Source organism: Camponotus vicinus, unplaced genomic scaffold, assembly GCF_025532165.1.
Source record: "Camponotus vicinus isolate PSW18456_S1 unplaced genomic scaffold, iyCamVici1.0 SCAF_2, whole genome shotgun sequence".
Lineage (NCBI taxonomy): Eukaryota > Metazoa > Arthropoda > Insecta > Hymenoptera > Formicidae > Camponotus > Camponotus vicinus.
Window position 1 is genome coordinate 12,122,713 of NW_028141956.1, and position 26,984 is coordinate 12,149,696.

Below are 26,984 nucleotides of genomic sequence, written 5' to 3' on the forward strand. Positions count from 1 at the left end.
GCTCAGTATTCATATTTACGTCATCACGATGCTTAAAAAAATCAAGTCTTTTTTTGACGTAACGATTAATAATTTATTTATAAAAACATATTAAAACGGTCGATTATCTAATAAAACGCAAAGACAATAAAAGAATAATAACAGTCAAAAAATGAAAAGCGCTTGTACAAAATGATAAAATAAAAATAAATAAAAAATATATATATGCGCATGGCGATGACATATTCAAGCAAAAAGCGCAACGCTCACCTCGATATCAAAATCGTCCAAGTGACACGAGGAATCAAGGAAAGATATACTTGTCTTCTAAAACGAAGAGAAGTCCGAATTATGAAAAGTTGTCCATATTGATGAGAGTCATTGTAGTAAGAATATGATAGTCCCAATGCGATAAAAACGTGAAAACCTCTCCAACATCCAAACCTCCCAGATGTGCCGAAAGAAATTGGTTTGCTTGATAATGAGGTGAAAACGTAAGAGTGCAAAGACAAGAGAAAAAGCCATGTATAAAAAGAAAGGAATATGATCTTGACCTATAGTAATGTCTCGGCCTTCGTTGTGATCATACTCCTTTCAACGCGCTTTTGCAACGTTCGCGTTCTAATCACGTTATGCGATCCGTTTTAAGACATTGAAAAAGATCCGCATTGGATCGAAACGTCGATATTTTTGTATTTGTATTATTTTTTCGACGGATAATGTTCTTCTTTTTTTTTTACTATCAATTATTAAAGTTACTATCAATTATTAAAGAATGTATACATTTTCCGTCCTAGATTTATATTCTAATTTTAATTACGTAATAACAACCTATGCCACGGTCCTTAGCCTTTCTCTTTTATCAAATTTGTTATCTTACGGATCGTTATTCTCTTTTGTTTTTACAATCATTATAAATCAAGAGAGACTCAAGGTCTCTTCTTCCAAATGAAAAAAGACCTCAAAACATAAATCTCCCATTTCTGCCTATCAAGATAGAAGATTAATTGAATTTATGGAAACATTTTTAGAACATGAGAACAATTTTGCAGCTGTAGTGAATAAACATCTATTTTTATATTGATATATATATATATATGTGTATATATACAGGGTGAGTTTTATTGCTTGTGTCAATCTTTTTATCATGCGGAAGATTACCGACTACATAATAAATTGATCGGTATATAAATGTCAATTATTTGGGTCGACCGTATCGAAGACCCGAATATAATGTGTACAATTAAAGCAAATTAAGAGGATGTCGGACCTTCCTTTTTTATCGATAAAATAAATAGATCGAAAACTTTTTATTAGTTGCACAGAATAATAAATGCTTCTCCACGATTAAAGTACATATAAAAATAACCCCGGAAGTTCCCGGTTTTATATAAAAAAATCAAGAAAATTGCAAAATTACAATTTTTTTATCGGCTTCTAGCGTCGAGTCGGAAGAATATTTGCTTAATATAAAAGTTTTGCAGTTTGTATGTGCAAAATAAGATTACTTCCTGGAAGAGATTGCATGAAGGAATATAAGTGAGCTTTCAGAAATGAGTTTAGAAGCCTAATAAAAAAGATTTCGGTCTATTAGACTTTCGTGCATATGTGTGTGTACGAAATCGAGGCACGTGAGTAAAGCAGTCCTGTAAATTAGTTGCTCGCTATCGCGACAGACAACGCTGTAACCGGTTTGTGTGACAAGGAGAGTCAATCTTGTACCATCCTTCTCTTTCATCTTGCATGTAATAGTATACGTCAGTATACATGTACGCGCACACTAAAGCATTACACTCTTGCGTTTTCTTTCTCGAATTTCGCGTCATATATACTCGCTGTCACGCAGCGGCGAAACAATCGTACGCGTAACAAGCTGCGGGAAAACAGCGTTACAACGTGTTACGTAGAAAATATTCTGTGTAAGTTATACATATACACAATATATGTGTGTGTGTGTGTGTGTGTGTATGTGTGTGTGTGTGGATGTGGGTGTGGGTGTGGGTGTGTGTATGTATGGACGTATGTATGTACAAAAGTGATGCGAGAATTACGTGAAGAAGCGAGAAGGTAATAAAAACGAGCAAAGTAACAATAAAAGCGAATGAGATAGAAATAGCACGAGCAATGAGGACTCGAACTCGAGAATCGGATCTTTCTTTCACACTATTATTTTCCTCTCGCTCGCATCTATTACTGTCTCGCTCGCTCCTATTATTGTCTCGCTCGCATCTATTACTGTTTCGCTCGCTCCTATTATTGTCTCGCTCGCATCTATTACTGTCTCGCTCGCTCTCGATTCTTGGGTCCGCTATCTTTTCGAGCTGTCTATCACGATTGTCAAGTGTGACGGAAAAAGCAAGACCATGAGTAAAGAGCAAGCGAGATGACCTATCATCAAAGAGTTCCGAAATCTCTTACAATCGGTTTCTTCGCTTCCTCTATCCATTTGCAATTCACGAAAATGTAAACATCTTATAAAAGAAAAATTGAAACTTTCATTTTTAATTTCATCGGTTTGAAAATAATTTCAATGAATTAATGAGATTTTTGCGATTAAAATGATATCAAACACGGCGTAAATCCGGTAATTTTTAATTAGTCTGATAATACAAATTTTATAATTATACATTTAACTCAATTGATGCGATTTATATCGTGTTTGATATTATTTTAATCGTAACATTCTCATTATTCTATTAAAATTACTTTCAAATGAATAAAAAATGCATTTTATTTTCCGACATATATTCGTGAATATTATAAATAAAGTCTCATGAAAGGGAAAATAAATACAATGATAAACGCAATATACGGTCCGGATGATAACAAATCAAGTAATAAGAAAGAAAGGCTGAAAGACCGTGGCACAAGATGTTAAAGTGTAAAAAATAATAAAGACTCTAAGTAAGAGACATAATATATTAATAATCAGTTAAAATTAAAATTACATACGTACGTTTCGATCTTTTCAAGATCCTTTTTAATGTTCAAGAAGTCGTTAGAAAATAAACAAAACATTAAAAATTTCAAAAACATAATAACAATAACGGAACGCGATTAAAACAAAGACAGGTGCGATGGGACAACAAATAGACATTGTGTACAGTAATAACGGACGCAGCTTTTTTTAAAAACGCTAATAATTGATGTAACGAATGAAAGCGCATAGACAGTTAATGAATTAAACGGCTAATAATGTCTTGCTACTAGCCACATTTTCCAAAAAAGGTAACGCACCCATCATTCGAGACGGTATAATAAATTCGCATACGTCAAATAATTCTTCGTAAAATATATTGTGTGACGATCCCCCGATGAAAAAGGCTCAAAATTTTCCAAATAGGTTATGGAGTCGTGAGGATAAAAATGAGCTTGGTTAAGATTTTTTTAAATAACAACCAGAAGTCCAGGTAGAAAGTCCAACAAAGGAATCGATAGAGACAAAACAAATCGCTTAACCGATGAGTGAGATGGTAGCCTATGTAAAATAATTCAAATGAAAGAAAGCAATATATCAAGAAACAAAGACGCAAATGTCAAGTATAACAGCAATCACAAAAAGCCGTTAACAATGATTAACAATAATTAGTAGACATAACAATAGTTATGTCTCTTACTTAGAGTCTTTATTATTTTTTACACTTTAACATCTTGTGCCACAGTCTTTCAGCCTTTCTTTCTTATTACTTGATTTCTCATGTAAGAGACTTCGCAATGTTCGACATCGAGAACTTTTTCGTTATTTATAATAATTTATGACTTTAAATTGCCATAAAATAAAAACTAAAACTTTTATATTTTATTTGATCTTTTTTGATAAAAAGGGATTAATAAAATTTTTGCGTTTAAAATGACATCGAACACAATATAATTCGGATAACTTTTGCTTATTGTTATATAAGTAAAAGAATGTATCTAATTGAAAATTATTCGAATAAAATGTTGGATTGTTTAATATGATTTTTAGTCGTAAAAATCATATTAATTCGAAAATTATATTCAGTAAGATAAATTAAGTAATGTAAAAATTTTAGTTTCTAATACATTTTCAATATTATCAATTGTGGTGTTCACATGACGTCTCCTGGTCTAAATATGGTCGATATAATTAATATTAAATGATCTATATATTGTGCAGTGAAACAAATTATCTTAATTTATTATACATATTAAAATAATTTATTTATTTATTTCACATATTTAAATGTACCAGGAGATGTCATGTGAACACCACAATTGATAACATTAAAAATGTATTAGAAACTACAATTTTTACATTACTTAATTTATCTTACTGAATATAATTTTAGAATTAATATGGTTTTTATGACTAAAATCACATTAAACAACCCAACATTTTATTCGAATAATTTTCAATTAGATACATTCTTTTACTTATATAACAATAAGTAAAAGTTATCCGAATTATACAGGGTATCCCGAAACTACCGCTTGATATTTTAAAGGCAGATTCTCTGGCCAATTTAAAAACGATTTTTCCTCAGCGAAAATGTCGAGGCACTAATAGTTTTCGAGTTATAAACGATTGAAAATAAAGGGTTTTTCGCAAACCAAGCCTTATGGGAATAAAATATTAATAAAGTCACATTCTTTAGTTAATTTTAGGTAGAGTTTACTTTAATAGAATTTTAATTTAAGGCTTAGTTAGAAAGATACATAATGACAAAAATTGAGAATATGCAAAAAATAATGATCTCCCTCGACATTTTCGCTGAGGAAAAATCGTTTTTAAATTGGCCAGAGAATCTGCCTTTAAAATATCAAGCGTTAGTTTCGGAACACCCTGTATTGTGTTCGATGTCATTTTAAACGCAAAAATTTCATTAATCCCTTTTTATCAAAAAAAGATCAAATAAAATATAAAAGTTTTAGTTTTTATTTTATGGCAATTTAAAGTCGTAAATTATTATAAATAACGAAAAAGTTCCCGATGTCGAACATTGCGAAGTCTCTTACATGAGACTTTATTTATAATATTCACGAATATATGTCGGAAAATAAAATGCATTTTTTATTCATTTGAAAGTAATTTTAATAGAATAATGAGAATGTTACGATTAAAATAATATCAAACACGATATAAATCGCATCAATTTAGTTAAATGTATAATTATAAAATTTGTATTATCAGACTAATTAAAAATTACCGGATTTACGCCGTGTTTGATATCATTTTAATCGCAAAAATCTCATTAATTCATTGAAATTATTTTCAAACCGATGAAATTAAAAATGAAAGTTTCAATTTTTATTTTATAAGATGTTTACATTTTCGTGAATTGCAAATGGATAGAGGAAGCGAAGAAACCGATTGTAAGAGACTTCGGAACTCTTTGATGATAGGTCATCTCGCTCGCTCTCTACTCATGCTCTTGCTTTCTCCGTCACACTTGACAATCGTGATAGACAGCTCGAAAAGATAAGTGGATCCAAGAATCGAGAGCGAGTGAGACAGTAATAGATGCGAGCGAGACAATAATAGGAGCGAGCGAGACAGTAATAAATGCGAGCGAGAGGAAAATAATAGTGTAAAAGAAAGATCCGATTCTCGAGCTCGAGTCCTCGTTACTCGTGCTATTTCTATCGTTCGCTCTTATTGTTATTTCGCTCGTTCTCTTATTACCTCGCTTCCTCATGTAACTCTCGCATCACTTTTATATATACATACGTCCATACATACACACACCCACACACACACACACACGCGCGCGCGCGCACACACACACCCACACACGCGCGCGCGCGCGCGCACACACGCACGCACGCACGCACGCACACATGCACACACATGCACGTACAGATTATATATTTTACCAGTTGCGGTTTGCACATGCGCTCTAGTTATTAATTAAAAAATACTTTTTAAAAAATATTTATCCCGATTTATTCGTGGACTGGTGGTTTTTAGAAATATTTCATACCAGATGCGGTTTGCATGTGCGATCTGGTTATTAAGATATTTATTTCAGAGGCGATCTATTCGTGAGCTGATTATTAAAAATAATCCAGAGGTGATTTAATTCGTGTGCTGGTTTAAAAAAACCCAGAGGCGATTTAATTCGTGTGCTGGTTGTTTTTAGAAATATTTCATACCAGATGCGGTTTGCATGTGCGCTCTGGTTATTAAAATATTTATTTCAGAGGCGATCTATTCGTAAGCTGATTATTAAAAATAATCCAGAGGTGATCTAATTCGTGTGCTGGTTTAAAAAAACCCAGAGGCGATTTAATTCGTGTGTTGGTTGTTTTTAGAAATATTTCATACCAGATGCGGTTTGCATGTGCGCTCTGATTATTAAAATATTTATTTCAGAGGCGATCTATTCGTAAGCTGATTATTAAAAAAAAATCCAGAGGCGATCTAATTCGTGTGCTGATTTAAAAAAATTCAGAGGCGATTTAATTCGTGTGCTGGTTGTTTTTAGAAATATTTCATACCAGATGCGGTTTGCATGTGCGCTCTAGTTATTAAAATATTTATTTCAGAGGCGATCTATTCGTGAGCTGATTATTAAAAAAAATGCAGAGGCGATCTAATTCGTGTGCTGGTTTAAGAAAAACCCAGAGGTGATTTAATTCGGATGCTGGCTATTCGAAATGTATTCCAGAGGCTATTTAATTCGTGTGCTGGTTATACAAAAGAAATCTAGAGTCGATCTAATTTGTATGTATTGTATGTTGATTATTCAAAAAAAATTCGAGAAGCGATTTTAATTTGTGTGCTGGTTACTTTAAGAAATGTTTTACATCAGATACGATTTGCATATGCATTCTGGAAGCGAAATTTAAACGAAATTTAATTCAGAGATCATAAAGACACTGCCTCAACTAAAAGGCATATTTGATAAGAATAAAAATCCAGATAAAACGAATCGTTGAACCGATTTTTACACGTTATAAGAGGATTCTTATTTTGAAAGGGTGCTATATATTGCGATAATTCTTATATAATTGTAGCATGTCATATAGCGACAAAAGCTAACAAATTATTGGAGCAAACTATACTGATCACTGGCGATTTTTTTTGATGACACCAAGCTTCGAATGTACGATAGCCTACCCGGCTGTGTGGTGTCTATTGGTGCCTAAAAAAAATTACTTTTATTGCCGTTGCCTACAAATAATATAATATTTGAAAAGCTTCAATTTGATAGCATATGCTGTGAAATTTATGCTGCGGCTTTCGCTACACTACTATAAACTATAGCCTTAGAAAGAAATCCTTGTAAGGAAAAATATTTCAATAATGTGAAATATACGAAGCAACATTTTTTTTAAATTATAGCAGAAAGTAAATTGCCTTTTCCAAAGTGATAAATTATTCATATATCTTACATTTATCATATCTGATCACGATATTCCAATGAATATCGTTAGAAAAAGACGCCTCAGTACAAATATCTCATTTGCATATATCGGAGAGATGAAAAAAATATATATTATGGTTGCGTCTGGAAATGGGCGATGAAACTTATTATATTATCGATATAAATCGATAATTTCGATGCTTTTGAGGCAAAGAATGTATTATGAAAATATTTATAAATATTATTTATAAATTTTACGACATTACATCAATTTGCATAAAACATTTTATATTGTTAGCTTTCGATTATATCGATTTAACAAACGTCGTGCATAAATTGTAATTTGTAGAAAGTTAAATGCAAATATCCTTTTTATTGTATATACAGAGTGTCGCAGAATACTATACATATATGAGCGCTTGTGAGGAGCGCAGTAAATTGAAGAAAAAAATTCCATAGCATTTTACAATTTTCGCAATAATAGAAATTATAAAATAAATAAATTATATAATAGTAAAATAAATAAAATCGAACGAATGTGTATTTACGTGTGTGTTTGTGTGTGTGTGTGTGTGTGTGTGTGAGAGAGAGAGAGAGAGAGAGAGAGAGAGAGAGAGAGAGAGAGATTGATTGATTGATTGATTGACCTTTATTAGCTTTCTCAGCTATTTGTAGTATACAATTTTAAATTACATTAAATAACATTAAATAATATATATTCCTTTAACATTCGCTTAAATGGTTCGATCCTATCACAATGTTTCATTTCGGCTGGTAAATCATTATATAATTTCACTCCTTCATAAAACATATTCTTTTGCGTACTTCTTGTTCTGCGAAATTGTATTGCAATATCTCCGGCCTGTCGCGTTTGTCTTTCACTTACATTTCCTACTATTTCTAGTCTATTTCGTAGCTGCTCTGTCAGCAAATTCCTTACAATTTTAAAAATAAATAAATATACATTATAGTATAGCCTCTGTCTTACGGACATGAACTGCAACGCTTGCAGCATATGTTTCACTTTGGTATACCTATCACACTGTAATATAACCCTCATTGCCCGATTTTGCGCTACTTGCAATTTATTCAACTGTGTTTCTCCCATATCCATTAACAACGTTGCACAATATTCGAAGTGAGGTGCTATGATTGCCTTATATACAATACATCTAGTATATGCCGATATACAATTTCCTATTCTATTTAAAAAACTCGTCTTCTTTCCTATCTTTTTTAACATATAGTCACAATGATATTTAAATCGAAGTTTATCATCAATAATTATTCCTAGGTATTTCATTATTTCTACTCGTTCTATCTCAGTTCCGTCCAAGCATTTCAATACAATATTTCCTTTTAGTTCCTTTCTTACACTCCTAACTATCATATATTTCGTTTTTCCTGCATTCATTTTCAATTTATTCCTATTCATCCATTTTTCTACCATATTAAATGCCATATTCATTTCTTACTCTAACTGCTCACTACTTTCACCAACTACATATATTAATGTATCATCCGCAAACATTTTTATACTACATCCTTCAGGGCAAATTTTAATTATATCATTAATTATATCATTAATATATACAATAAATAACAAGGGTCCTAGTACAGATCCTTGCGGCATTCCATATTCAGTGGCAATTAATTTAGACCATTTATCGTTGAAACGAACCTGCTGCGTTCTATTATTTAAGTATGATTTTAACCATTCTAAAACCATCCCTTTAATTCCATATTGATATAATTTTTCTATTAATCTTTCTCTATCTATTGTTTCGAAAGCTCGCTTAAGATCCATAAATATTACTCCAACCATTTTTCCTTCGCTAACTATTAATTTCCATTCGTCAACAACAGTTTGAATTGCCGTTTCACACGAATACTGTTTTTTAAAACCTGATTGATGTTCTGTTATAATACTGTTAGATTCCAGATACATTTCAATTTGCTTCTTTACCACTAATTCTAACACTTTCTCATATATTGGTAGCATATTAATAGGTCTATATTCACTTGCTTTTTTAGCTTTTTCTATTTTTGGTATTATCGTTGATGTTTTCCAACTCTCTGGACAGCAACCTTCCCTCAAAGAATTATTTATTACTTCAACAAACTCTTCTTTTATTACATTAAATGTTGACTTTAATACATCGCTAGTTATTCCTTCTTCCGTCCCTTTCTTTTTTGGTAATCTCATAACAATTTCCTCTAAATCCTCTACATTAATCATCTCAAAGTTTTCTACAATTCCTGTATTGTCAATAGTATAAACAATTTTTCTACCCGTGTCTCTAGATTTATCAATATTTATAGATTTCACTATGTTACTAATACTTTGTACGTAATATATGTTGAATTTATCAGCTATATTACATCCGTTAATGTCGTCTATTATCTCAAAATCTATGTTGTCTATATCTTTTGTACCCCTTGATTCACCTCTAATTAATTCTTTCAAAGTTTTCCACATTTTCGTAGGATTTTCTTTATTACTATCTATCATATCTTCATAGTATTCCTTCTTCTTTTCCCTGTAAGAGAGAGAGAGAGAGAGAGAGAGAGAGAGAGAGAGAAACGCTCGGCCGTTCGAGCTATCGCACGGTCCAGCGTGTTAGACATTTTGTCGGCGCGCGGCAAGGGGAGGGACAGCAGGGCAGTGTTGGCAGGCAGGTCAGGTTTTTCGCGCGTGCGCGGCAAACAAGGCCTCAATGAAGTATCTAATACAGACAAAAAGGTGTGCTACTGGTCGCCCGAAAAAATTTTCTCTTAGAAAACTGTTTCGGGTGATCAACAGCACACATTTTTATCTGCATATATTTATATTGTATGTGTATGTATATATATATATATATATATATATATATATACATATATACGCATACAATATAAAATACACACACACACATCAAATACATAAATACAAAATAAATATACATTTATAAAATTAAAAAAGAAGTATTTTTTTACGTATAAATATAAAAAACCATCTTATATATATTAAAAATCTTATTAATATATAAAAACATTAGAATTAATTTATTTTGTAATAAATTAATAAAAGAACATTTTTAATTAAAAACTTTTTAAAAATATGATTGTTTTTTTTTTTTTTCGATCGACCGGAGGGGAAAATGCATTATGCACACTTCGCTGACCGGTCAAGCAAAGTAGTGTGGGATTCTCACCCACTAAAAACCCCTCTCCAAGAACTAATAATTATATTAATACAAATAAAAAAATAAAAAATTGCACATCAAATGGCACAGAAATATATAATATATTAAAATAAATTCTGAAATATAATAATAACATAAAAAATATATAAACTTTGAAATAAACTCTGTAATAATAAACTTAATAAAAAAAGTAATGTACATGCAACATGCATAAAGAAAATAGTGTAATGGCTAGACAAGTAAATCTAATAGACTGCAAAAGCTTTCATGCAAAATAATACAAAAAATAAAAAAAATTAAAAACCATCAGATTTGCGCTATATCTCCATATAAATTTAGCGTATTATGCAGTTCTAAATGCCTTGAATCTACTTCAAAATTAGTACAATTTTTATTTGCGTCTTGAAAGCTGGACCGAACTATACAAATCGCGGAAACAGTATCATTAGATAAACGATTTCGTTTTTTATTTTTAACATCTGTTACGATAGAAAAAATTCTTTCGGCCTCAGCGTTTGAGTGTGGAAGAGAAAGGACTATTTCAATTACAGATTCTAAATTTGGAAAAATTTTTGTTCCATCGAAATTTTTTGAGTCTAATATATTTTTCCACATTTCATCTATTTCAAGAGAAGCTAATTCTTGTTTCTTTTGTTCATCAAAGATTGAAGGTAAAATCCTCCATTCAAAATTTAATTGTATTATATTATTATGTTTAATTCGCGCAGCAATAGGAGTTAAATTTTTAATTTTATTTCTACCTTCATTATATAAAGCGATTTCAGGATCTAAAAACGTTAATTGCTTAAAAAAAACATCATTACATGGTAAACGTTTTAGCATTTCTTGAATTGCAGTAATATAAAAATCTAAACATTTAAATTTAATTTGTTGAGCGCACTCTAAAGATAAAGTTTCTAAAAAGCTTTCACATTCCGATCCAACATATACATTGTCTATATGTTGTATATTTTTTGGATCATTTAAATTTAAAGTAAAAATATCATTTAAAACATTAAGATTCACGAAATTTTGCAAATTGAAATATTAATTGTTTATTAGTTTCATATAATTTATGTATTAATATATTACGCGATTGAAACAGAGCGTTAAAATTGTTTAAAAAATTTAATGAATATTTCAAAAATAATAAATATGCTTTAATCGAATTATCATTTAGATTTTCTAAAATAATCTCTGCAGATTTTAATTCGTCTTCAACTACTGCTAAAGTGAAATAATTTTTTAAGAATTCCCAATTTTCCAAAAGTCTAACGACATATTTCTGTAAACTAAGCCATCTAGTATTTGAGAGTTTTAATATTTTATGTCGTTCTGTATCGAAAAAATCCTGGAATTCAATCAAAATTGCACATCTCTTTGCACTGCCCGAAATGTAAGTGGCAATTCCTTTAATCAAATTTTCACACGATGAAGATAACTTTTCACAAGCTTTACTAGCTACGAGTGCAGACGAATGACAAATACAATTTAATGTTATTAATTCAGGTATTTCTGATTTTAAATGGCTCATAAAAGAATTATTGCATCCTACCATAACATAACCAGATGCATTGTCACACGCTTATCTAATGATATTTTTAATGGGAATTTCTTTTTTTTCTAAAAAATTTTTAAACATCTCGAAAATTTTACTTGCCGAACAATCTGTTGCATCTAAAAGTAATAAATCTAATAATTGAGTAGAAACGTTTTTATTTAAAAGGGAAACATATCGAACTAAAATGCACATTACTTTATTATTCGAAATATCTGTGCTTTCGTCAACTAAAATCGAAAATCTACACGTTTTTAAATATTCTACAATTTTTTTTGTTTCGTGTTTAGCAATAATATTTTTGATAATACATGAACACTTTTTTCGAGCGAGTGAAAGATTTTGTGCAATTTTGGAATCTATACAAATGTCTTTTATTAATGGAATTAAATGATCTACGGTGGAAAAGGCAACATTATGCTCTGCGAAAAAAGCAGCTAATTTTATTTCCGCGCGTTTGACTCTATCTTTATGCGACAATGTATTATTATTATCATCGATTTTATAATTTAATAACCTTACTTTTTCCATATGTTTGACCGTCTGTGAATGCTCAATTAAATTCGTTTTGCGACAACTGATGGTTTTATTACATACTGTGCAAAGTGCTTTATTTTCTGAAGGATGAGAAGCTAACCATCCTTTAAAACTACTTTCCTCTAGCCATGAAATTTGAAAATTTCTAGTTCTACGCTTTTTAATAGCTCCTTTGCTAGATTCCATTTTTTAAATAAATATTAATATATATTTATTAACTTACCCAAAAACTCTCCTAACCAGACTTATTATCCCGCCAAATCCTTCTTTATTTTCGGCTGAGGATATTTCTGCAGTAAATTAACACTCACTATTACTACACTATTGCACTTAGTTATACGAATAACTCATGACTATTAAACTTCACAAAACTTTTAATAAACTGTGTCTCACTCAAATGTCTGTATGCCACGTAATTTTCCTCGAGCCCGCCAAATCTTCCACATGTGGTACATCGCTGGTTAGCCGCCACTATTGTCGCGCATGCGCGAAAAACCTGACCCGCTTGCCAACACTGCAGGGCTGCGTTCGGAAACATCACCCGAGTGTACCCGGGTATCATTTTATCCTTGTTGTTCACCGAATGTTAAACAAGGATAAAATGATACCCGGGGGCACTCCAGCAGGGCACGCCGCTACTATCGGTTACACCGTCATCGTTGCGCCGCGCTGTCCTTCCCCTTGCCGCGCGCCGACAAAATGTCTATCATGCTAGACCGTGCGATCCCAGTGAGAAATGATAAGTCGAATAAACGTCTAAGACATCTAATAAATGTCTATTAGACATCTATTAGACGTCTTAGACGTTTATTAGACGTCTATCCGACTTGTCATTTCTCACTGGGATAGCTCGAATGGCCGAGCGTTTCTCTCTCTCTCTCTCTCTCTCTCTCTCTCTCTCTCTCTCTCTCTCTCCCTTTTTCAGACACACACGCAGAGATACACATTCGTCCGATTTTATTTAATATTTCTATTATTGCAAAAATCGTAAAATGCTATGGGATTTTTTTCAATTTACTACGCTTTCTTCTCAAGCGCTTATACATATATAGTACTTTGCGATACTCTGTATGTACAATAAAAAGGATATTTGCATATAACTTTCTACAAATTACAATTTATGCACGACGTTTGTTAAATCGATATAATCAAAAGCTAACAATATAAAATTATACTAATTGTTTGAGATGTAATATTGTATATTTATAAAACTTATAAGTAATATTTATTATATTTTCATAAAATTTATAAGGAACATTTATTATTTTTTCATTTATTTTTATTATATATATAAAAAGAAAGACATAGCTAATGAAAGCAATAATAGAATTGTTTATATATATACGCAATAAAGATGTATGCTCTAAAATCGTTGCTTGTACGAGACGATAGAGCAATAAAAATGCAATATATTTTTTGCTTCAATAAACAATTAAACACAATACAAAGGAAAGCTTTCACATTGCTCTTCCTAAATAAAATATGCATGTCTTTTTATTCTAGACAATACTGTCGGTAACATAACTATAAGTGTTGGTAATGTACTGACACTTTTAGTTATGTTAAAATGAGGGCGCCTACCCGTCGGAGTTTGGCATCCTCTTAAGGGGATCCTAAACTTTTTTACCGATATAACATTATATTTCTTTTGTACCGAAATCTTTTTATTAATTGCACAGAATAGTAAATGCTTCTCCACGATTAAAGTACACACAGAAACAAACCGGGAACCTCCCGATTTTATGTTAAAAAACAAAAAAAATTGAAAAATCGTAAAAAAGTCGTAACAATATTTGCTTAATATAAAAGTTTTGCAGTTTGTATGTACAAAATAAGATAGGTTCCCGCTAGATATTGCACGAAGGAATATAAATAAACTTTTAGAAATGAGTTTAGAAGCATAATGAAAAAGATTTCGGTTTCTAAACCCCCCCACTCCATTTAATAGAACATCGAGACTCGGGACTCGCTCGTTCCCGAGCCTCTATTCTCGATAACAGTGCTCCCGATAATCTGAGTCTCGAGAATCTCGCTGACGGGAACGAACGGGAGTGAGAGCAGATTTGCTCACCTCTAATTCTTGTACAATTCTTCGACGCAAATCATTTATATTACTGGTGTTTTATAAATAACGGATTTTAAGTGCCCCTACAAAAATCTTTTTCAAAATGTTAAAAAATTTATTTTTGCGCTAATTTTATTTGTTTATAATTGAAATATGATTGAATTAAAACAAATGTCATACAAGATTAAGTTGACTGATGAAAATTAACTGTGATTTTTAAAAATTGCGTGACGTGTCTAGTCTTAAGATAATTAAAACAACTTTTATATTATAAATGTCAAAGAAAAATAAATAGTTATATCTTTCAACATTTAATTGAATTCTTACTTTTATTTTAATAAAAATAAATGAGAAATATAAACTTTTTTCTTGCATTATATGTCGAAATAAATTAATATTTCTAAATTTCACTATTCATGTTCCATAGTATTTGATAAGACTAGATTTATAAAAAATTTAATAGTTGTAAAATTTTAATTTTCCCGTATAAGAACTCTTGATTATATCTGTTTCAATTAAATATTTACAAATATTTTTTCAGTTTTTTTCAGTTTTTTTCAGTTACATTTACTAATAAAGGATTACAAGACCGACAATTTTTACGAATATTTTACGAATATTGAATATTGAACACATAAGTAGTGAAATGTAGATAAATTAACTTATTTTAATGTGTATAATACAAGAAAAAAATTTATATTTTCTCGCCTCTAATAATACAGCTGCATTGAGGAAGAAGTATTCAATATTGAGTCGAAATCGAATCATTCTATCGATAATTATCGATAAATTATCGATAATCATATATCGATAATTGATCGAAAGATGATAAAAATCAATTAAAATCGATGAATATAAAATTAATTATGAATTAATTTTTTTTTATGTTTTCGATGTGTCGACTTTTACATCAATCTGATAAGTCATTTCTCGCTGGATTATATATAAAAATATTTTTCTCCTTAAGTTCTTACAGTTTTGAGAGAGAAAGATATCGCTGAGAATTGAAAAACATGACGAATACAAATAACAACTTGTTTTATTATTCTCTGAGCGGCAATAAACAAGAAGATGAGGTAAGAATTTATCTTTCATTCTATTTTTTCTCTTTTTCTTAGGTATTTCATTTGTCTATGATGACCACAGAGATTTTGGTGATGTAAAAGATTAAGAAAATTATGATTTATTGTAGAAACTGTTAGAACCGATGAGACACAATCTTCAAGGAAAGCAGATAGCGGCAAAATTAATCCCGACTTTTAATTACTGGCTAAAGATATCGCCTGACAGAATAAAAGCAATCGAAGAAATAGTAATCATGTTTTACAACTCGAGCAATATGTAAGTTTGTATTTTGCTACATCATAATCTTCTATGTTTTTTTATTCCAATTGCGCACATTTCTATTTCTTCATAATATATATATTTAGATTGTTATGGTTGTTTAACATAATTTTCATTAAGGAATATTATTTTTGTAATCAAGAGACACGGTAGTGTCTCGCGCCAAGTTCATGCGAAGCATTAGCGCGGCACTCCGTGTATCTATACGTGAGTCGGACAGTTGAGAGTAACTCAGATTATCGGATTTCAATAACGGCTGAACGGATCGAATTCTTACTAGCCTTAATCGATAGAGCGGGTTTGAATTGTATAAAGAAAGTATCTTTATTTTTGTGCTGCGTAATCTATAAACGGAGATATCATAACGCAAAGTCGAAATATGAAAATTTTCAATTAAGAAACGTTTTTATCATCATCATCATCATCATCATCATCATCATCATCATCATCATCATCATCAACATCATCATCATCATCGTCATCAACGCACATATACACAACACATAGAAAGAGAAAACATACATTTCCTACTCTCGACGGAAGATTGTGCTAATGACGCTTTGCGATATTTGTGATATTAATGACATGTGTCATATGTGTTATTAGTGACATGTATCATTAACCGCATTTTGAGTAGTGATAAATAATAAAGTGCAAGTTAAATAATAAATAATAAAATTATTAATTAAAAATTCGCAAGAGCCAGTAAGGTATGATAATTGGAGCGCAAGGTAAATAAATATATCTATTTTACAAGCCAAATATAAATATATGTAATATAATAATATATATATATATATATATATATATATATATATATACATATATACATATACATACAGGGTGTTTCAGACCACCCGTACCACCCATTTAAAAACTAGAGAAGTGGTTATTTCAAAAAAGTAAAAACATTTTCTTTATAAATCGGGTGCGCTCTATCGAATGGTGATATTTTCAACTTCTGGTTCCGGCCGGAAATAGGCGATTCAGACCGGAAATGCATTTTTTTAAATGGAACATGGTATTTTTTATTGCATATTCTTATAGCTTATTTTAAGAGTTTTCCAAAACACTATAATAAAATATTTTTCCCTCAAGTACTTTTTGAGTTATAAGGCTTGAAATCATTTTTTAATTTTACATAAACCGTAAAATATCTTGTAAAATATTCATTTTTCGATTATCTTACCTTAATACTTTTATGTACAAAATAATGAGACGAATCAATTGGTGTAAAGAAAACACATAATTGTTTCGAAGAAAAAATATGTAATTGTTAATTGCAAATTACATATTTTTTCTTTATTAATATTTCTTTGATTAAAGAGAAATGTATCTCATTTTTCAAATATGTTAAATATGTTTTTATTTAAGATTTTATAATTCTGTTTAAATGTAATAATTGAACAATTATTTAAATTTTTATTTAAAAAAGAACGTTTTCTGCATATATTATTTATAATTTGTTAATACTAATTAATCACCATAATGTATGATTATGTATTAATTATGTAAATAATAAATACGCACATAAGAAATGACAAAATAAAATCAGCTATGCAATAGAAATCAATACCACCTCATATGATAAAATCAATAACAGATGATTGATCGGTACGCGTATAAATATAGTTACGGACCTAGTGCGCAAATTCTACACGATATCATTGATAAACTTTGATCGCTGAAATTTGTGATTTGCAATTATATAGATATATCTTAAAAAATAGATGTAAAAATATTGATCTTTTATAAAATATTAATAACTGTTTGCGCAATTAATTTCTAAATAGTATTTCAATAAAATAATAACGATATGGCGAATAATCTTAGTGTAATTATGAAGAAATTTTTTATCAAGTCATGATGTCATTATTGTGAAATGTTTTCACAATTTTCCTATCGAGGAATCCATCCCTGTGGCAACGGCATCGACGCATATCCTATGAAGAGCAGGTCTAGAGCAGTTTCCTGGAAAGCGAAAGACTTGGGTTCGACTCCCGATCCAGCCACTTGCATCTCACATATTTTTTTAGTCCACGAATATTATTTCCTAGCAATTATTCATTGGGCTGAAGAGAATATACACACACTCTTCACACACACACTCAGCCCAATGAATAATTGCTAGGAAATAATATTCGTGGACTAAAAAAATATGTGAGATGCAAGTGGCTGGATCGGGAGTCGAATCCGGGTCTTTCGCTTTCCAGGCAACTGCTTTAGACCACTGAGCTATCCAGATCTCATATCTAATGCCGCTTTTTAACACAATGCATGCGACTCCAAAGTGATGTTGGCATCTCGCTCGATGGATGCAATGCCGATTGCCACGGAGGATTCCTGAAAGGTCGTTCGCTGACCAAATAAGTGTCGGTGGAGATATTCGCGTGCACTGCATGCTGGCTTCCGACTGGTTTTTCGTAAGAAACGGCACCGACGAGCACAACATAATTTTTACATTACATTTATTTCTATATTATTATTTCTATACGTGTATTTTATATTACATTTTTTTTATATTACATGGATAAAATTGAATTTATATATCAAAAAAGTGCAATTTTCTATATATTCTTAATATTATAATTTGTTTTATTTTTTTACAGACTTGACGACATTCAAGATAATACCATTTTGCGGAAAGGTATTCCTGTCGCTCATTCTGTTTTTGGGATTGCTAGCTCACTAAGTGCTGCCGCTTATATATTGTTTATTGCTTTGGAACGAGTTATTAATTTACATCCTGCAGTAAGTAACCATATTATACTTACAATAAAAAGATAAAGTATATAGTATTTTAGTCGCATTATCTTTACAAAGCAAGATTGAAAATAACAGATCTTATTCTCTCTTAGTTCAAATATTTTCAAAAAATGCAAAATTTAAATATTATCCTTGAATTATATCTATGGCATTTATATATTTAAATAAACCGAAAAAATTAAAGATTATTTTGTTATAGAAAAAATAAAAATTATTGCGAGGACTTGACTGAAAAGAAAAACATAAATGTTTTATCGTTAAAAAAAAATAAACATTTTATGATATTTTAACATAAACTAATTTAATATAAAGCACATTAAATGTCGTTAAAATTGTAAAAGATAAGCTCCATAATTGCATGTTAGATAAAATTGTGTGTTGTATTATTGTATTAACTACGTTATTGTATTAACTACGTTTTCCTTTCAGGCACCAAAAGTGTGTATAGAACAATTGTTGGAAGTTCAAAGAGGTCAAGGAATAGACATTTTTTGGCGGGAAAATTTCATTTGTCCAAGTGAGGAAGATTACAAGGCTATGGCAATAAAAAGTAAATGTTAATATTTGTGTGTGCATATATATATTTTGTTGAAATAAAAAAATTACATATAAAAATATATATATATATATATATATATATATATATATAAATTAATAGATATTTCAATTTTATGTGTGTGTGTGTGTGTGTGTGTGTGTGTGTGTGTGTGTGTGTGTGTGTGTGTGTGTGTGTGTGTGTGTGTGTGTGTGTGTGTGTGCACAGACACACACACCCAGTAATATATATACGTATAATTGAAATATCTATTCAATATATATATATATATATATATATATATATATATATATATATATATATATTATATTATATTATATTATATTATATACACAGGGTGTCCGATTCCTGAGTGATCAAACGAAAAGTAGTGGTAGATTGGATCAAATTGAGAAGAAAAGTTCTCTACTATTTTGCAAAATTCGCAATAATTATTAAAAAATAAGCAAAAATGTCTTAGCGCATGAGAAGCGATCTGTCTACTGCTTCTTATACTCTGAGACATTTTTGCCTATGACTTAATAATTATTGCGAATTTTGCAATATGGTAGAGAACTTTTCTTTTCAGTTTGACCCAATCTATCACCACTTTTCGTTTGATCACTTAATAATCACACACTACAAGCGGTTTACCGCTTCTCATGTACCGAGACATTTTTGCTTATTTTTTAATAATTATTGCGAATTTTGCAAAATGGTAGAGAACTTTTCTTCTCAGTTTGACCCAATTTACTACTATTTTTCGTTTGGTCACTCAGGAATCGGACACCCTGTATATGTGTATAATTGAAATATCTATTAATTTTACAGAGACTGGTTTTCTCTTTAAATTGCCAATAAGATTAATGGAATTGTTCTCAACTTATGAAGAAGATTTGTCGCCGCTATTAGCTATTTTGAGTTTATACTATCAAATACGTGATGATTATTGTAATTTGTGCCTCGGTGATGTGAGTAATAATATATATATTTGCAACATTATACGTACTTAAATAAACTGAAAAGATTGAAGTCAATATATTTTTTGTTATAGTATACCGAAAATATAAGTTACTGTGAGGATTTGACTGAAGGGAAATTCAGCTTTCCAATTATTCATGCGCTTAAAACCAATCCTGATGATAAGCAAATAATGAGTATCCTTTATTATATATTATTTTTTTTATATTTTTTTAATTAACACACTAGTAACACATTTACTAAAGAAATGTAAACTGCCCTACATTACATATACATACACATATACACAATTTTCAGATACTTTATAATTTTATTTATAATTTTATTATATATATGTTTCCTTAATAATGCCTGATAAAGATATTCTGAAACAACGAACAAAAGATATCGGAATGAAACGTCATTGCATTAAATTGTTAGAGAAATTTGGCTCTCTCAAGTATACAAGAAGCGTACTTAAAGAATTGGACATGAAAGCAAGAGCTGAGATTGATCGCTTAGGAGGCAATCCGCTCCTAATAAAACTTCTAGATGAGTTAAAGAATGAGGGATAGCAAAGAAGCGTCCCAAGATCCCTTAACATGAACATTTTTATAAGAAAGAAAGTATATCCATACATAAAATGTAATAATATCAGTAATAATTTGTAACTGTAACTCTTATGCGTCTTTATTAACCTTTGTTTCTTTTTTTTACATCCTACTCTCTCCCAACTCTCACCCGTGGCGCCATCTATCTATCTTTATTACACCTTCCCCTTCCTGAAGAAGTCACATAAATAAAATAAAATTTTCCTTGAGAAACAAAACATAATATCTTCTTTTAGAACTAATAATAATAATACATTACAAAATTATATAAACGCATCTAATATAATATATAATCATTGAATTTGGACGGCACCTTTCTCGCTCTAATTGGTTTTTCATTCTCCTTGAGAGAGTCATCTTTAACATTATTATTATTACTTATATCTATAGTATTATCTTGAGTGTTGTTACTGTGATTATCACTATCTTGATTGATACTGGTTTCTGGTAACTCATTGTCCAATTCTGTGTTCGTTTTATGTTTTATTACTGACTTTCTGAGATGATTGCTGTTTCTTCTTAAAATATTTGATCCAGTATCAATCAAGTATGAACGAGGAGACTTATGTTTATTTGCTATTATCGCCGGTTGCCATTGCTTTTTGTTCCTATAGACTATCTTATCTCCTTTCTTAAAATCATTTCGAGGTCTCGCATTTCTATCATAATAACTTTTTGTTACCTTATTTTTACTTTCCAATTCTTCTCGAAACTTTTTTCTTTTGAAATTTACTTTTTCCACAATAGGTAATTTAGTTTTTAACTTTCTTAAATATAATAATTCAGCGGGTGACCTGTTCAGGCCAGTTATGGGTGTGTTGCGATATTCCATCAGCGCTACATTCAGATCTTCAGACTTCTTCAGGATATTTTTAGCTGTTTGCACAAATCTTTCAGCGAGTCCGTTGGATCTCGGGTATCTTGGACTACTTGTTTTAAATTCAAAGTCATATTCTTTTGCAAAACGTTTACATTCATAAGAAGAGTATGGCATATTATCAGCTATTACAATATCCGGAATACCAAAAGTTGCAAACACTTTTTTGAATGAGTCTATAATGTCATAACTTTGTTTACTTTGAAGTTTTATTATTTCTAGCCATTTTGTTAAGGGCTTATTCCCGGCTTATGCCCCCAAAAAAAGGCTTTTTTTATGATTTTTTTGCAAAGACATTTGAGATGAATGGTATACAAATAATATATCATTGGATTAAATAAAAGTGTTATTCAATCACAATAACATGTATATCATAATAATATGTAAGTAAATAATAATAATAAAAAATAATAATATGTAAGTAAATAACAATGCATGCACATGTACATTTATTTATGCACATATTAATATTATATTTGATTATATTTAATTTGATTTTATTCGACTTTATATTATATATACATTTATAAAATATATGAATGTTTGCATATAATATATATATAAAGTCGAATAAGAAATTATAATTATAATATCCAGAATAATTTCTTAACATCAAGATCTTAAGGATTAATACTATCAATATGTACGAAAATAATCGATAATGAACATCTGAATTATCAAGATTGTACAAAATGTAAGGTCTAACATCAGTGGGAAATTAGAATTTCTAAATTTGCACTAACCGATAATTTCTTTGTAATATTAAATGGTAGATTATTAATATTACAACGATATAAACAAATAAATTCCAATCACAGATATAAATAATTATTTATTAATATGTACTTTTTTATATTTATTGTTAATATTATTATTATATTTTAAAATATTTCAATATATATCATAATTACTCTGGGAAATTATTTGCAAAATGATAAAGAACTTTTCTTTTTAGTTTACTGTGTTCTACGAGCATTTAATTTTCCAATATTTATCAAACATCGTATATCAGAGAGAAGCTTGAGAGAGGCCATACCATCGTTTTTCGTGTGACGGTTTTATTAAATATGACATATATATCGCACACATAAAAAAATGTTCAAACAGCTGTTTCATTGACAGATCGCCTAATCCTGCAGAAATATAATTTATTCCTTTCGAAGCTTGACAATTTTACCATCCGTATAATTATGAAATACTGTTAAATTTTATCAAAATTAGTATAAAGTCATTTTTTGCTTATTATTAACGTACAGATGGCTACAGATAAAAGTCTAAGAACGGTCATCTCAGATCTCAATCTTTTTCATTTCTAGTCATCCCAACATTTTTCACGAGACAATGAGCCTTAAAGTCACTAGATATACAAAGTACCGCAATCATTCGCCATTTTGGCTCCAATAAGCGGTTCATTCAAATTATATATTTACATGACCCCTTAATGATAATGTATTTTTGGCAATTAATTTCAGCCATTTTTTGCATTTTTTGTTGTTATTTTCGCTTTTTGGGATGCGAAATAAATGAAAACCTTTTTCGCTTTGATTTCTATAGCCTTTTACGCAACAAATCACGAAATCATGCTTCTCAGATTCATCTTTCACATACAGGTTAGAAAATTGTACTTAAAGTGTACATACATAAGTAACAAAAGTGTGCACTTTTACTTTTTGGCGTCATTTTGGTTCCAAATCCTTATACATTGAGTCTTATGCACAGATATCTATACTATAACTAGATCGCTAACTCCCATTGATTTTGTACATAAAATGTGTCCCCGAAAACCATGTAATATGGCGGTCGCGCATGCGTAATATTGGTGGAAAACTAATATGGTGGACACTTGTAGCCGGCTAATATTTAAATTTTCACCTTAAAACTTGTACTTTTTACATTACAAACTTTTAATTTTGTAATAAAATAAATATAAATATATATATAAATGTTATATACATATACTTTTAATCTTTATATATTTTTAATCTTCTATATATTTTTTTAATCTTGATTTTAATTATATCATATACCTTTTAAATATATTTTGATATATTTTATCTTTAAAGGCTGTAATAAATTTTAATTAAAAATGAAGAACATTATATATTATTTAAAAATAACTTATATTCAACTGTAAGTTTATACACAAATTACATACTTATGTACATTGTACATAACATCAACCAATCACAAACGTGACTGCTGTCCACCAACGTTACGCATGCATGAGAATTTAGTACATAAATTTCGTGGACATGTATTTGACGCAAGTTAGCGGTCTAGTATATAGTATAGATGTCTGTGGTCTTAAGCCCCTTGCACAATGCTAGGCAACAGGCAATAGAAATAAGGAATAGAAACTATTCACCAATAAATACGCGGAACAGAAAATATTCGCCAATAGGAGCAGAGAATAGATACTATTACTGTTCTTATTGCCTGTTGCCTAGCATTGTGCAAGGGGCTTTATGGATTACTTTGTATATCTAGTGACTTTAATGAGCCTTGTTTAGTACCGCTATCTGCACTTATTTTGGAGGAACTACGCAGCCATATCAATTGTACGACTGTCGATAAAATTACTATTTGATGTACGTCCATGCTACATTCACAAGAGTTGCAAATCAAGAGAATTCCATTTTCCAAATTTAATTTAACTATATATTTTATTAAATGTGTTTTTTTAAACATAAAATTATAGACATCAATACATACATGCTATCGAAATATTTTTATGTAGAGAAGAAACAGAAATACTGTGTGTTGTCATTTTTTTCCGTGCAAATAAATCATGCAGAAGCTGGAAACTTGTATAAACGCCATGTATTTATAAATCGAGATACGAGTGCTAATAATAAATGATATTAAAAGATCAGATGTATGCGTGTGTGCGCATTCGATGCGTACATACATCTATGTCTGAACGAGTACGTCTGCGCATACTACATATCTTGAGGCAACATTGTTCATCTCGCAACGTTATCGATATTGCACGTGTAACACGCCGTGTTCAATGGACCGTTCCATTTCCTCGCCAAATTCAGAGGTACCACAATGTGTGTGTGGGTGTGGAGGAGTTAGAAGAATTTCCTACATCTTCCTTTTTTCGTGTGGCTGTACGATTTGAAATTAAAAATAGGTAATCGTAAATAAAATAATGTTTTCTTTATACACTTCTTATATACACTTATAAAAAAAAACAGGATCAAGAATAATAAATGTTAAAAATAATTATTTCTTTGCGGAGGAGAAAATGTAAGAATCTTATCTTATTTTTGTAAGCTTGCTTTAGACAGTTTATATAATTCGTGATGAAAAATATTCGAAAGCATCATTTTTTATATAATTTATTTTTTATATTTTTTATATAATTTTATAAACTGTTTATATAGTTTTATATATCGCATTTGTATGTGTGTGTGTCCATTAATAATGCATTTTGTATATATGTGTTTTACTCTTTTTAAAATATGTCTTTTTTATATTATATATTTAGAATTATAAGTAAAATTTTATCCGGATAGCGTGTGAAAGGCAGATTTTGATTTTCAATAAGTTGAATTTTTATTGTAATTAAGACACAAATGATAATTTTATTGAAATAAAGTCCGCTTGAATTGATTGGACGAAAAATATACTTTACAATATTTATTTGGCTGCTTGAAATCTATTTTGCGAAAAATTCTTCTTTTTCAATCGCTTTGCAATTCAAAAAATAATTCAGCTGTCACATTCTTTTTTAATTTCTCACAATAATCTGAATCCACTGAATTTTAATGTTAAAAGTGAGAAATATAATTTTTTTGCGCAATATATCGAAATAAATTAATTTTTTTGTTTACTACCATCTATAGTATAGATTGGTAAAAAATAAAGAATTTTTTTCAATTTACAGAGATTATAAATAACAATAAATAAATCAATCAATCGTCACATAAAATCCATTCTCGTTGAAAATAGGACACACATAGATTGAGTCATGCATGCATTTACTAGTGAAAAATAACAAAAGGAAAAAAAATTCGATACATCACGAATGCGAGCGAAATGTCATATACGAAGAGAACTAATTTATTTCAAAGTCGCATAATTTCGCTTCTGATGTCTCACAATTTGATATAATTGCTAAATAAAAGTATAAATAAAAGTTTGAAAAACAAAATCGCGCTCGAATCATCATCATTCTCATCGGAGAATTCATTGTATCTAAGAGATACGAGCCTCTTTACGGCACTTTTAAGAGAATCATCGAAGCTGTCGCGAATAGTCGCGAAATTAACGTTTATAAGCCAATATCTGCACGCAATCGGACCTCGGGGAGGTTCACGTCGTGGCGCCGCTCTCGGGGTTGCGGACGCGCGCGCCGAAGGGGGTCTCACCCCGAAGGGGAGGAGGCGACGGATCCGTCGCCGCGTGTTGGCGTTCAGTATGCGGTCGCGCATTCCACGCGGGAACACCTGTTTGCTCCGACGGCGACAGCTGCATCGGCTCGCGTGCTACGCGGTCGCGCTCGGTTCGCGGGGGATAGAGAGAGAGAGAGAGAGAGAGAGAGAGAGAGAGAGAGAGAGAGAGAGGGAGAGGGAGGGAGAGGAGAGAAGGGAGAGATCTAATTTCTTCAATCTCAAAGAAAAAGCACTTGACGCAATTACGTCCAAGTAAATAGTTTCAATAAATGAAGCACTCGTTTTAGAAAGGGCTACATATTCGAAAAAAGAAAACGAGTTCTTTTTTTATTCTTAATGTAAACACACGTTGTTGTTGTTGTTGAAAGGTATCTATTTCAGCCGTTGACGCAGGGGACATCGTAGGAGCAGCGATAAAATAAGATGGTAATAAATTGCGTATATATATGCAATATCGTATTAACGATACTTTACATAAAGATTTTGGGGTATCTCCTTTCTGAAACGATTGATTCACAAATATGTTTTATATTTCGTTTATTTTTTAGTAATTCATATCATTATCTCAAGATTTCGTATTTTTTGGAATTAAATTTATGTATTATTAATTATTATATATTAAGTTTATATATAATATATTAAATTATTATAGTATATTAAATTTATATAGTATTTATTAATTATTTATATATTAAATTTATATGGTATTAAATTTATATATTTATTTATTTAATAATATTATATTATAATTTATTTATTTAATATTTAATAATTTATATATTTATTTATTTAAATTGCTTAAGTTAAATTGCTAATTGATTAAGTCCACTAATTTATTT

At 30.3% G+C, this 26,984-nt stretch overlaps 3 protein-coding genes and 1 pseudogene across 14 annotated transcripts in view; 2 read left to right on the top strand and 2 right to left on the bottom strand.

The window, feature by feature from the left end:
• Positions 1–26,984, bottom strand: part of LOC145967580 (beta-keto L-gulonate decarboxylase) — an 80,615-nt gene that overhangs the window by 18,796 nt on the left and 34,835 nt on the right. The window lies entirely within an intron of this gene.
• Positions 1,776–20,934, top strand: LOC145967582 (terpene synthase-like). The gene is made up of 8 exons (XM_083092605.1): positions 1,776–1,898; positions 15,620–15,728; positions 15,845–15,993; positions 18,606–18,747; positions 19,192–19,312; positions 20,129–20,268; positions 20,352–20,454; positions 20,639–20,934. The coding sequence occupies exons 2-8, from the start codon at positions 15,666–15,668 to the stop codon at positions 20,830–20,832; spliced, it is 912 nt and encodes a 303-aa protein (XP_082948731.1). The 5' UTR covers positions 1,776–1,898; positions 15,620–15,665; the 3' UTR covers positions 20,833–20,934.
• Positions 11,410–12,773, bottom strand: LOC145966392 (zinc finger protein 862-like; annotated as a pseudogene).
• LOC145967575 (uncharacterized) overlaps positions 24,649–26,984 on the top strand; it is a 39,343-nt gene continuing 37,007 nt past the window's right edge. For 3 of the 11 annotated variants that reach the window (XM_083092587.1, XM_083092594.1, XM_083092595.1), the window contains exon 1: positions 26,170–26,397. In XM_083092587.1, the coding sequence (XP_082948713.1) occupies position 26,397 (1 nt within the window). In that variant the 5' untranslated portion in view covers positions 26,170–26,396. Of the gene's footprint in view, positions 24,882–26,169; positions 26,572–26,984 lie in introns of those variants that run through there. The other 8 variants (XM_083092592.1, XM_083092588.1, XM_083092593.1 and 5 more) reach the window with 4 other exon arrangements.